The sequence below is a fragment of the Ranitomeya variabilis genome, chromosome 4 (assembly GCF_051348905.1).
Source record: "Ranitomeya variabilis isolate aRanVar5 chromosome 4, aRanVar5.hap1, whole genome shotgun sequence".
Lineage (NCBI taxonomy): Eukaryota > Metazoa > Chordata > Amphibia > Anura > Dendrobatidae > Ranitomeya > Ranitomeya variabilis.
In genome coordinates, this window is record NC_135235.1 from 663,911,348 (window position 1) to 663,925,001 (window position 13,654).

Below are 13,654 nucleotides of genomic sequence, written 5' to 3' on the forward strand. Positions count from 1 at the left end.
ATCTAAATAAGTTCCTTAGGGGGTCTACTTTCCAGAATGGTGTCACTTGTGGGGGGGGTTCAATGTTTAGGCACATCAGTGGCTCTCCAAACGCAACATGGCGTCCCATCTCAATTCCTGTCAATTTTGCATTGAAAAGTCAAATGGCGCTCCTTCGCTTCCGAGCTCTGCCATGCGCCCAAACAGTGGTTTACCCCCACATATGGGGTATCGGCGTACTCAGGACAAATTGTACAACAACTTTTGGGGTCCATTTTTTCCTGTTACCCTTGGTAAAATAAAATAAATTGAAGCTGAAGTAAATTTTTTGTGAAAGAAAGTTAAATGTTCATTTTTATTTAAACATTCCAAAAATTCTTGTGAAACACCTGAAGGGTTAATAAACTTCTTGAATGTGGTTTTGAGCACCTTGAGGGGTGCAGTTTTTAGAATGGTGTCACACTTGGCTATTTTCTATCATATAGACCCCTCAAAATGACTTCAAATGAGATGTGGACCCTAAAAAAAATGGTGTTGTAAAAATGAGAAATTGCTGGTCAACTTTTAACCCTTATAACTCCCTAACAAAAAAAAATGTTGGTTCCAAAATTGTGCTGATGTAAAGTAGACATGTGGGAAATGTTACTTATTAAGTATTTTGTGTGACATATCTCTGTGATTTAATTGCATAAAAATTCAAAGTTGGAAAATTGCGAAATTTTCAAAATTTGCGCCAAATTTCCATTTTTTTCACAAATAAACGCAGGTAATATCAAAGAAATTTTACCACTACCATGAAGTACAATATGTCACGAGAAAACATTGTCAGAATCACCAGGATCCCTTGAAGTGTACCAGAGTTATAACCTCATAAAGGGACAGTGGTCAGAATTGTAAAAATTGGCCCGGTCATTAATGTGCAAACCATCCTTGGGGGTAAAGGGGTGAAACCCCTAAAAAATGTACTAAATCTGTAATGCTGAGGCCTTGTTCACACTGCTGTTGTCCTCACCAGACAACTCAATAACAATCTTCTCCGATTAGTGCGTTTTTGCTGCATTTCTTCTATGCATTTTCCTACTTATTTGATGCAATTTTGGTAAAGATGTGAAGCAGAGTTTTTAAAGCTTTTTTAATAGTCCAGAAAAGTTTTGATTCTGCGCTTAGAAATGCAGCAGCTTTTTTGTTTGTTTGTTTTGTTCATGCGTTTGTTTTAGAAGAAGCCTATAAAGAAAAAAAATGCACTAAAACTGCAGTTTAGCAGAGTGTTTAGATGCACAGAGAGCAGAGATTTCATGGAATTACATTTCCTTAACAATTTAGACCTTGTTCACATCTACCACAAATGTTGCATATTTTTTGCTGCTTTTTTGCACAGAAATTCCACTGTTTAACCCTTCACCCCCAAAGCCTGTTTTCACCTTCCTGACCAGCCCAATTTTTCAATTCTGACCAGTAATTCTGAGGGCTCTTTCACACATCTTGATATTTACGTTACTGGAAAAACAAGTACTGAAGATATCTGTGTACGTGTGTTTAAAGGGAACCTGTCACCCCCCCCCCCCCCAGGCGTTTGTAACTAAAAGAGCCACCTTGTGCAGCACTAATGCTGCATTCTGACAAGGTGGCTCTTTTAGTTCTTGTTCCTGGCACTGCTGCAATAATCATTTTTGAAATTTGTCCCTCATACCTCAAAATCGCCACGGGGGCAGGCCTTTCCCCCCTAATCCAGACGCCTGACATCCGTCACTCATGGCCTCTGCGCACCGCCTCCTCTTCCTTCATTAGCGTCCCCGGCGCCAGCGCTCTTATTTTTTTTTTTCGGCATGCGCAGTTGCGCTGCCCTTCGAATTTACAGCGCAGGTGTCGGGGGCGATAAATGAAGGAAGAGGAGGCGGCGCCCGGCGCAGAGGCCATGAGTGACGGCTGTGAGGCGTCTGGATTAGGGGGAAAGACCTGCCCCAGTGGCGATTTCGAGGTATGAGGGACAAATTTCAAAAAAGATTATTGCAGCAGTGCCAGGGACCCGAAATAAAAGAGCCACCTTGTCAGAATGCAGCATTAGTACAGCACAAGGTGGCTCTTTTAGTTACAAACGCCTGAGGGGGGTGACAGGTTCCCTTTAATACGTGTGGCAACCATGTGTCGCATCAGTAGTCACAGAATTGTACAACTTGGCAAGTAAGGAAACAAAAATTACATTTTCACCACAATATTTTGTTTTACCCCAGATTTTATATTTTCACACTGGGAAATAGGTAAAAATGGCACCAAAATTTGTCCCACAACTTCCGCTGAATGTAGAAATACCCCATATGTGGCTGTACAGTACTGCGTAGCCACATGACAAGGCTCATGTGGGACAAAGCTCTATTTACATCCTGCAGCGCAGATTTTCCTAGAACAGTTTGTGGACTCGATATACAGAGCCCCTAAGCGCTAGAAGAGAAGAATTCCCCTTCAATTGATGCAATTTTGAAAATTATAACTCTTTGGGAATTTATCTACACGTGTAGTGACGATTTTGACTTCATGGGTGTTTTCCAGACACAAGCAGCAATGGATGTTACTGAGTGAAAATTGCAATTTCCATAGTTGTGTCCAGTAAGTTGTATTCATCAGTACATTATAGTGCCCAGTGCATTGTGGTGCCCAGTAGTGATGAGTAGAGATGAGCTAATATCTTCGGCTCCCATTACATGCATGGAGAGCCTGTGCGTTTTGACTGTCACACCGCCGCGACACATGCAGCTGTGGCGCCGGACACCTGAATATCGGAGCGCTCCAGGCATCCAGGTTTCCGCTGCAGCTTCTTCAGTAAGCGGTATAGCTTGCCGAATAAGGAGGGAGCTGAACATATTCACTCAACTGTAGTGATGAGTGAACATGCTCAGATAAGGTGTTATGCAAGCATGCCTGTGGGCTAACCGAATGTCTTCGACGTGCTCAAAAATATGTTTGAGTTCCAGCAGCAGCATGTCTCGCGGCTGTTCGACAGCGGCAACACATGCATGGATTGCATGTTTGTTAGACAATCCCTGCATGTGTTGCGGCTGTCAAACAGCCGCGAGACATGCTGCCACAGGAAATCAAACACATTTTTGAGCAAGCTGAAGACACTCGGTTAGCACATGGGTATGTTGGGATAAAACCTTATCCAGGCACATTTGTTCATCACTAGTCCACAGCTCACGGTTCTTGAGATATGCACCTGTAAATTAGGCTGGCTCTTATCATTACAGAATTGCACATGTGGATGCTAAATATGGTTTAGGCAACCCGGGGCTCAGAAGGGAGGGGGGGTATTTGGATTTGGGAGCATAGATCTTGCTTAAGTTCTTTTGGTGGATGAGGAGCCATTTCGCTTTTCCAGAGCCTTTGCACTACCAGTAACGTGGCAGCCCCCTATATTTCCGTTAACAAATGACAGACCTGAGTGGGGACTTTTGTTGGAAACATTTTATATAACATTTGGGATCACATTTATCTGGCACTCTACGCTGACCACTTATATTGGGGTTTTTAAGTGATGCAATTCAGATGAAACCCATGAGGGACCCACAGTGACTCCATTTGCCTCATTATAAGGAATCTTCACGTATTTCAGAGATTTACACGGAAATCCCAATGTCAGCACTCAGTATAGAGCACAGAGCCTTACTATGATCTTTGGGAGGCTCAATGAACAAATCAACAGAAGGTGAAGAATTCGTTTTTATTTATTTCTTACGCCTTTTCTCATGTGGTATAAGTGATTAGGCGATTTTACTCTTCGGGTTGGTGCGATTACAGCGATACCAGATTTGTATGAGGTTTATATGTTTGGCTGCTGTCACACACTAAAAGACGCTTTTTATTGCAAAAAGGTTTTGCATCCCCATATTTAGATAGCTATATTTTTTCGATATTTTGACTGACAGTCATGTTAGGTCTTGTTTTTGTGGGACGAGCTGACGTTTTTATTGGTACTGTTTTTGGGCACATGACATTTTTTGATGCTTTCTATTCCGATTTTTGGGAGGCAGAATGAACAAAAAACAGCAATTCAGGAATTGTTTTTTGAGGGTTTTTTATGCCCTTCCGCGTGTGATAAAATTGATAAGGCAGCTTTATTCTTCGGGTCAGTATGATTATAGCGATACCTCATTTATATTTTTATTATGATTTGTAGCTATTACACAATAAAAACTGTCTTATAGAAACAAATATTATTTCTGCATTGCTTTATTCTGACAGCTATAACTTTTTTATTTTTCCGATGACTGAGCTGTATGGGGGGACAAGATGACGCTTTCAGAGATACCATTTTTATTTACATTCGTCTTTTTGACAGCGTTTTATTACACTTTTTGTTCAGCGGTATGATGATAAAGCATTGTTTTCTTGCCTAGTTTTTCATTTATTTTTTGACAGTGTTCACTGAGGGGGTTAACTAGTGGGACAGTTTTAGACGTCGGGTTGTCCTGGGTGCGGCAATACCAAATAAGTGTACCTTTTTATTTTTTTAATTTTTAATAACTTAAAAAAAAAATTATGTCCTAGGTTTGGAAATCAACTTAACCTGGCTGATCACTGATCTAATACTCTGCAATGATCCACAGCCATCTTTCGGCCTGAGGTCACCATGGAGACCATCTGCACAACGCAATCACATTGCGTCGATGACCGCACAAAGGGAGCTTCCTCCCTCTCCAATGCTCCTCTATGTCGCTGTCACTATTGACAGCGGTATCAGAGAGGTTAAATGCCCATGATCAGTGCTAGCACCGATCGTGTGCGCTGCTGCAGAGTGTCACCTCTCATATAGAGATGACACCTGCATTTGATTGCGTCGGCGCTCAGCATGAACCCGCGAGATCATCATGCCGTATGTATGCTCAGATTGCGAGAACGTAGCTCCCGCAGCATCATGTATATATATTGCGAATGTCGTGAAGAGGGGTTAACTGTGCAAGCAAAGTGGATGCAGTTTGGCAATGACAATCACAGGGATCTCCTGCAGACACCGGATTGTCACGCCAACCCATCAGCACCCAGCAATCATGTGTCAGGAGCTAAGATGTGCATCCATTTTGCATTAGTTAAATGCTTGAAAGGGGCATTTAACTAGTTAACAGCCGCAGATGTATTGCGATTCCACCGGTGGCTAGGGGCACATGACAGTTGATCAGATCAGCTGTCATGTGCTGGAAAATGTGGGAGCTCAGAGACAGAGCCTGTAGCAAACAGAGGGAGGTGATCTACGGTGGATATACATGTCATAGGTTGTTAAGGGGTTAAGTGCAGAATCAAAGCTTTTCTGTACTAGAAAATAAAACATTAAAAATGCGGCTTCACATATGCACCAGAAACGCATCAAATAAGGGGAAAGTATTGTTATTGTGTAGTTGGGTGCGGATCCTGCAGAAGATAAAAAACACAGTATTTCTGCACCATGTGAACATGGCCTTACAGACACAAACAAGCCAGATGCCGTATTGTCAAGCTACATAATGATGAGAAAGTTCTGGCGGCTCCGAGTGTGAATGAGGGAACAAAAATAATCCCCAGATAACAACTAGAGATGAGTAGGACGCACAGATGACGTCGCTCTGGCCCTGGATAATCTAAAGACGCCAGAACGTAAGAGATTCATGGCCTCCCGCTCAACTGGCAGGTAGCACTGGACGCTGGACTGGAGTCCTGTGAATTGATCCGCTCATCTCCAGTCCCAACTACAGCGAACAGTCCTGGATTTGGGTCTACAGACGGCAGTCTCAGGCATCTGCTGAATGTCCTTCACTACCAGCGCCCTTCTAGACAACTCCTCCTGCCCAAGGAGAAGGAAATGGGAAATGGGTGAAAAAGTGGTGTGGTCAGGGGCATGGCCAAGATGTGCTGCTAGTGCACCACATAATTTGACCCTCTTTATGTTCTTCAGAAGTTGGGAGGTTGTAATCACTTGCTGGTGTCATAAGCAAACATGGCATCTAAGGCCGAAGTCACACTGCCGTAGAATATGGATGAGTGCTATGTGAGAAAACATGGCATAGAAGTCGGACCAGTGTTATTCTATGCGACAGTTCACATGATCGTTTTTTTTCTCGGGTGTATTCTACATGTGTGTAAAATCGCAGAATGCTGTGATTGTACACGTATATCGCCCGAGTCTCGCCAATGGGTGCAAGAAAAACTCGGACACCACAGAGACCATGCTTGAGACTTGTGACAAATACGCACACGTTTTCCTCATTTCAGCCCATTGAGCCATTAAATTCAATGGGAAAAAGCAGTGAGAAATGTAAAGCCATACGGATGTTATACGGATACATAGGTGCGAGAAAATCTCATCATCGCATTGCAAACACATTACACACAGATCACCATACGGAGAACACTGGTGCGACTCTCGGCAAAGAGACTCCGATCGATTTTCCATAAGGTAAGTGTAACTCCGGCCTAAGAAGGATTGACAGAGCTCGGCTCCATACTCCTCCACCCCAGGGGCGGACTGGCCCGGGTTGCAGGAATGCATATGCCCCCCGGGCCGGTGCCTGAGCAGCTGCACAGGGCCGCTGGAGGACCAGCAGCGATTTTCATATATAGCGCATCTCGCCAGCCGGCCCTTTAAATCTTGTCAGTCAGGTCCTGTGTGCGCGCATTGCCCGCGCTGAGAAGTGCCGCGGCGGCCCGGGTAATTAGTGCACGAGCACGGCCGCATTGCTAGTTCCTGCGCGTGCTCGTCTGCTGCCTGTGCCAGCGCGGGCAAGCAGGAGACCACGCGCGCACATGGAGAGATTTGAAAAGTCCGGCGCGCATAGAGGGCGCCTCCACCTGACTGTGTGTCTGACCCTGGCCGGCCTGCACCAGCGTCAGAGAAGACTGTTCTCCTCACCAATGCCTGGGATCCTCTCCTCTTCACCGCCTATGCTGGACAGGACCCGACCCACTTAAGCTCTTCATCCTACCGACCTCCCCCCCATCTCAGGGACCTGGGTGAGTCCCAAGATGAATTTTTTTTAATGTATATACAGCAGTTGCACCTATATAATGTGTATAGACTGCTATATATACATTATATAGGTGATACTGCTGTATATAATCACTATACCACCTATATAATGTACGTATAGCAGTCTATATCTTATATAGGTGACACTGCTACTGATGAGTATATACCTTATATAGGAGACACTGCGGGGTGTGTGTGTATGTATGTATATATATATATGTACATGTATACACAGCAGTATCACCTATATAACGTATATACATCAGTAGCAGTATTGCCTATATAAGATAGACTGCTATACGTACATTATATAGGTGGTATAGTGATTATATACAGCAGTATCACCTATATAATGTGTATAGGCTGCTATATATACATTATATAGGTGATACTGCTGTATATAATCACTATACCACCTATATAATGTACGTATAGCAGTCTATATCTTAAATAGGTGAGACAGCTACTGATGTGTATAAACCTTATATAGGTGACACTGCGGGGGGTGTATATATCACACCACTGTATACACAGCAGTATCACCTATATAACGTATACACACATCAGTAGCAGTATAAGATACAGACTGCTATACATACATTATATAGGTGATGCTGGCTGCTACTCCTGTATATAATCACAGTATCACCTATATAATGTATATACGGCAGTCTATATACATTATATAGGCAATACTGCTACTGATGTGTATATACGTTATATAGGTGATACTGCTGAGTATATACTGTATCGTTATATAGGCGATACTGGTGTGTGTATATATACACACACGTACATATATACACAGCAGTATCACCTATATATAATGTATATACACACCAGTAGCAGCATTGCCTATATAATCTATATAGACTGCTGTATATACACTATATAGGTGATACTATCATACACAGCAGTAGCAGTATTGCCTATATAATATGTATCCAACATTTGCAGTATCACCTGTATAATGTTGACTACTGCATATACGTTATATAGGTGATACTGCTGTGTACAGTCGCACTATATATCTGTGTGTGTGTGTGTGTATGTGTATATATATATATATATATATATATATATATATATATATAGCAGTTTCACCTAAATAATGTGTGTACAGCAGTCACAGTATCACATACAATATATAGGTGATACTACAACTATGCACATCAGTCGCAGTATCAACTATATATTGTATATACAGTAGTTTCAATGTGATATATATTCAGCAGTCGCGGTGTCTCTTATGTGATGTGTGCATCATAATGTATGCATGATAATATAGTATAATGGTGTCTTAATTATAATATATTGAGAGAGAGGGAGAGATGTTTATATGGTGCAGAGATGTTTATATAGTGTGGTGCTATGTATATAGTGTGGAATTCACACTATATATACACTGCTGCCACATCTCTACACTATATAATATATTCACCGCTCTATATTCCTTAACACGGTATATAATATGCAGCTGTGTATATAATAGATTGTAGTATACTGTATATACTCGTGTATAAGCCGAGGTTTTCAGCATATTTTTTTTAGTGCTGAAAACGCCCCCCTCGGCTTATACACGAGTCATTGTCACAGAAAGATGGAGGGGGAGCAGCGGGTCACAGAGGCAGGAGACGGCGGCTGAGGCTAAAGTCTGTGCCGCTGCTAAAGAGAAATGAGTATTCACTGCGCTGGCAGTGAATATTCATTTCTCTTACAGTGTGCACAGCCACAGCCGCCGGCTTCCAGCACACATCCTACTTACCTTCCCTGCGCGCCCTCACTGAATCTCGTTCCAGGGCCAGCAGCTCTTCAGGCCAAGCGATCACGTGTCCTCCGCTCATTAAAGTAATGAGTATTCACCCCTCTCCACTCCCATAGGTGTGGGTAAATATTCATTACCTTAATGAGTGGGGGACATGTGATCGCCCAGCCATAGGAGCTGCTGGCACCAGAACGAGATGCTGCGAGGGCATGCAGGGAAGGTAAGTAGGAAGTGTTTTTGTTTTTTGTTTTTTATAGGAACCATGCATACAAGGACGGGGGTAAGGAGCCATGCATACAAGGACGGAGATAAGGAGCTATGCATACAAGGACAGGGATAAGGAGCTATGCATACAAGGACAGGGATAAGGAGCCATGCACACAAGGACAGCGGAGCCATCCAGACAAGGATGGGGATGAGGAGCTATGCATACAAGGACAGGGATAAGGAGCTATGCATACAAAGACAGGGATAAGGAGCCATGCACACAAGGACAGCGGAGCCATGCAGACAAGGATGGGGATGAGGAGCTATGCATACAAGGACAGGGATAAGGAGCTATGCATACAAGGACGGGGATAAGGAGCCATGCACACAAGGACAGGGGAGCCATGCAGACAAGGATGGGGATGAGCAGCTATGCATACAAGGACAGGGATAAGGAGCTATGCATACAAGGACAGGGATAAGGAGCTATGCATACAAGGACAGGGATAAGGAGCCAGGCATACAAGGACGGGGATGAGCAGCCATGCATACAAGGACGGGGATGAGGAGCCATGCATACAAAGACGGGGATAAGGAGCAATGTATACAAGGACGGGGATAAGGAACCATGCAAACAAGGACGGGGATAAGGAGCCATGCAAATAAGGACGGGGATAAGGAGCCATGCATACAAGGACGGGGATGAGAAGCTATGAATACAAGGACGGGGATGAGGAGCCATGCATACAAAGACGGGGATAAGGAGCAATGTATTCAAGGATGGGGATAAGGAGCCATGCAAACAAGGACAGGGATAAGGAGCCATGCATACTAGGATGGGGATGAGGAGCTATGAATACAAGGACAGGGATAAGGAGCCATGCACACAAGGACGGAGATAAGGAGCCATGCATACAAGGACGGGGATGTGGGGACAATGTATACCCGGCTTATACTCGAGTCGATAAGTTTTCGCAGTTTTTTGTGGCAAAATTAGGTGACTCGGCTTATACTCGGGTTGACTTATACTCGAGTACATACGGTATATTGGGAGCTGTGTATACTTCTACTGTCCTGCATAAATGGTGTAATTCTCAGTATCTATTCTTACTAAGTATGTGTGTGTATCTATATATCTATCTATCATTCCAATTAATTGTGAGAAAACTAGCGGACTCTTTATTAGTCCATGTGGCAACGTTTCAGATCCATAACTGAACATTTCTCTGATATGGAAGTGAAATGTTGCCACATGGGCTAATAAAGAGTATAAAAAATAAAAAAAAATCGGTTCCATTTTCTTCCACAAAAGTGGTACGATTTTCTTCTCACATCCGATGCCATATTCTACTGTGATTCCACCCTAATGAGTACCTGTATTAAGCCCACGTTCACACTATCAGTGTTTGGTCAGTATTTTACATCAGTATTTGTAGCCAAAACCAGGAGTGGAACAATCAGAGGGAAAGTATAATAGAAACATATGCACCACATATCACCCACTCCTGGTTTTGGCTACAAATACGGATAAAAAATACTGACCAAATACTGAACATGTGGCCTTATTCTGTATATATACACTGCACAGTACCACTCCTTCTGTATATATACACTGCACAGTACCACTCCTCCTGTATATATACACTGCACAGCACCTCTCCTCCTGTATATATACACTGCACAGCACCTCTCCTCCTGTATATATACACTGCACAGTACCACTCCTCCTGTATATATACACTGCACAGTACCTCTCCTCCTGTATATATACACTGCACAGTACCACTCCTCCTGTATATATACACTGCACAGTACCACTCCTCCTGTGTATATATACACTGCACAGTACCACTCCTCCTGTATATATACACTGCACAGTACCACTCCTTCTGTCCTGTATATATACACTGCACAGTACCACTCCTCCTGTCCTGTATATATACACTGCACAGTACCACTCCTCCTGTATATATACACTGCACAGTACCACTCCTCCTGTCCTGTATATATACACTGCACAGTACCACTCCTCCTGTCCTGTATATATACACTGCACAGTACCACTCCTCCTGTATATATACACTGCACAGTACCACTCCTCCTGTCCTGTATATATACACTGCACAGTACCACTCCTCCTGTATATATACACTGCACAGTACCACTCCTTCTGTCCTGTATATATACACTGCACAGTACCACCTCTCCTGTCCTGTATATATACACTGCATGGCGCCATTTCTCCTGTTCGGTTGTCAGAGAGGCGACATTGGTCTTTGGGAAAGTCAATACTGGTTTATTATTTTCAGTTTTTTTATAGGAAAATTTTTAAAAATATTGGAAAATCCATTTAAATGGATTATCCCAAGTAATCTCCTATGCCGAGATCTTGGAATCGCCGGGGTCCAACCGCTGAGACCCCCATGATCCCGAGAGCTGGAGCTCTAAAGAGCACCATGTAAATGGACCTGTGGTCAATCATTCGCACTTCGGCGCCATTCACATGTGGCTCTTCAAATAACTCCTTTAAGAGGATTGTTGAAGGGCAGAACAAAGTATAGCAAAATTCACTGATTGGGGGTGGGGAGTGTTTGAGTATGTGGACTGGTGGTTTTTTTTGTGGCAGGGCTGCTTTTTTGTCCCTGTCCGGCCCTGTGTGCGTGTGTGATTATACAGTGGGGCTGTGCGTGTGTGTCACTATACAGTGGGGCTGTGCGTGTGTGTCACTATACAGTGGGGCTGTGCGTGTATATGTCACTATACAGTGGGGCTGTGCGTGTCAATTTTACAGTGGGACTGTGCGTGTGTGTGTCATATTATATATTGCAGTCACAAGACCACTTGTTCCCGGCGCAGGCACCGGAGAATCCTCACAGCGCACAGTGCGCACGATATGAGGATTCACACATAGTGACTAGACATGTAGCTTAAGATCCGACAACCCCTTTAAGGATGGGCCGCTACTCATGGGCCACTGCTGTGTGCTTGCCCCCCAGGCTAAAATTTGCCAGCCAGCCCCTGCTCCACCCCCAAGTACTTAATAGTATGGGGTGGCCCAGATACTATGGTACCTAAGTGTATAATAACGGTGTCTGGGCCTGTAATGTACAAAGGTCTAATAGTCAGAGGAAGAGGAACAAAATGTTATGGATTCTTAGACCGGGGTCACACTTGCCAGTGCAATGCGAGAAACTCGCACGAGTCTCTCGTATCAATACCCGGAACCGGAGCGTGCACTGCATAGAAATACAGTGCCAGGTATTGATGCGCGAGTTTCTCGCATCACACTCGCAAGTGTGACCCCGGCCTAAGGCTAGGTTCACATTGCGTTAGGGCAATCCGTTAAGCGCATAGCGCTAGCGGATTGCTTTAACGCAATGTTTCTCTAGGGTCTGTGTTCGCCGTCCCCGCTAGGTCAGATCCCCGATCTGCGCTAGCGAGGAACGGACCTCGGGCGCACCTCGGACGCTGCTTGCCGTCACCAAAGAACGGCACATCGCTAGCGCGTGCCGAAAAAGGAAAAATCACATTGCTGTCAATGGGTGCGCTAATGGACCCGTTGCACGGCGTTAATTGCGACAATTTCACCGTGCAATGCAGTCCATTAGCGTTAACCCATTAACGCAATGTGAACCTAGCCTTACAAGGAGAGAAAACAAACACAACAAAATAGTCTCAGCACTGAAGGGGTTACTGCCCCCGCCCTGTAATGGGGAACCTCCAGCACCTACCTCCACCTGCAGAGCCGCACACCACATATATGGCTGTTCTGTGCGCACAGGACCTGTGATGAGGTCACAGGAGGGGAGGAGTCAGGGGTCACATGATCAGGGGCCTCAGTGTATGCAGGACTCTGCTGAGCTGGTTGTCATGGTGCTGGATGAGGGGAAGTTTATGTGTGGGGTCGGGAGGGGTTTACAGGGTGGATGTAGCAGAGCCGTGTGTGTACGAGGTGTAGGGAGCGGAGCCGTGTGTACGAGGTGTACGGAGCAGAGCCGTGTATGAGGTGTACGGAGCAGAGCCGTGTGTGTACGAGGTGTAAGGAGCGGAGCCGTGTGTGTACGAGGTGTAAGGAGCGGAGCCAAGTGTGTGTACGAGGTGTACGGAGCGGAGCCGTGTGTACGAGGTGGATGCAGCAGAGCCCTGTGTGTATGAGATGTACGGAGCGGAGCCGTGTGTGTACGAGGTGTACGGAGCGGAGCCGTGTGTGTATGAGGTGTACGGAGCGGAGCCGTGTGTGTACGAGGTGTACGGAGCGGAGCCGTGTGTGTACGAGGTGTAAGGAGCGGAGCCGTGTGTGTACGAGGTGTAAGGAGCGGAGCCAAGTGTGTGTACGAGGTGTACGGAGCGGAGCCGTGTGTACGAGGTGGATGCAGCAGAGCCCTGTGTGTATGAGATGTACGGAGCGGAGCCGTGTGTGTACGAGGTGTACGGAGCGGAGCCGTGTGTGTATGAGGTGTACGGAGCGGAGCCGTGTGTGTACGAGGTGTACGGAGCGGAGCCGTGTGTGTACGAGGTGTACGGAGCAGAGCAGTGTGTGTACGAGGTGTAAGGAGCGGAGCCATGTGTGTACGAGGTGTACGGAGCAGAGCAGTATGTGTACGAGGTGGATGCAGCAGAGCCGTGTGTGTACGAGGTGTACGGAGCAGAGCAGTATGTGTACGAGGTGGATGCAGCAGAGCCCTGTGTGTATGAGATGTACGGAGCGGAGC

General features: G+C 45.1%; 1 protein-coding gene across 1 annotated transcript in view; it reads right to left on the reverse strand.

Annotated features, from left to right (window-relative positions):
- LOC143768185 (uncharacterized) overlaps window positions 1–12,731 on the reverse strand; it is a 73,935-nt gene extending 61,204 nt beyond the window's left edge. Inside the window, exon 1 of the mRNA XM_077256875.1 lies at window positions 12,674–12,731. Coding sequence (XP_077112990.1) covers window positions 12,674–12,700 — 27 coding nt within the window. The 5' untranslated portion in view covers window positions 12,701–12,731. The remainder of the gene's footprint in view (window positions 1–12,673) is intronic.
- Window positions 12,732–13,654: the final 923 nt, after the last annotated feature.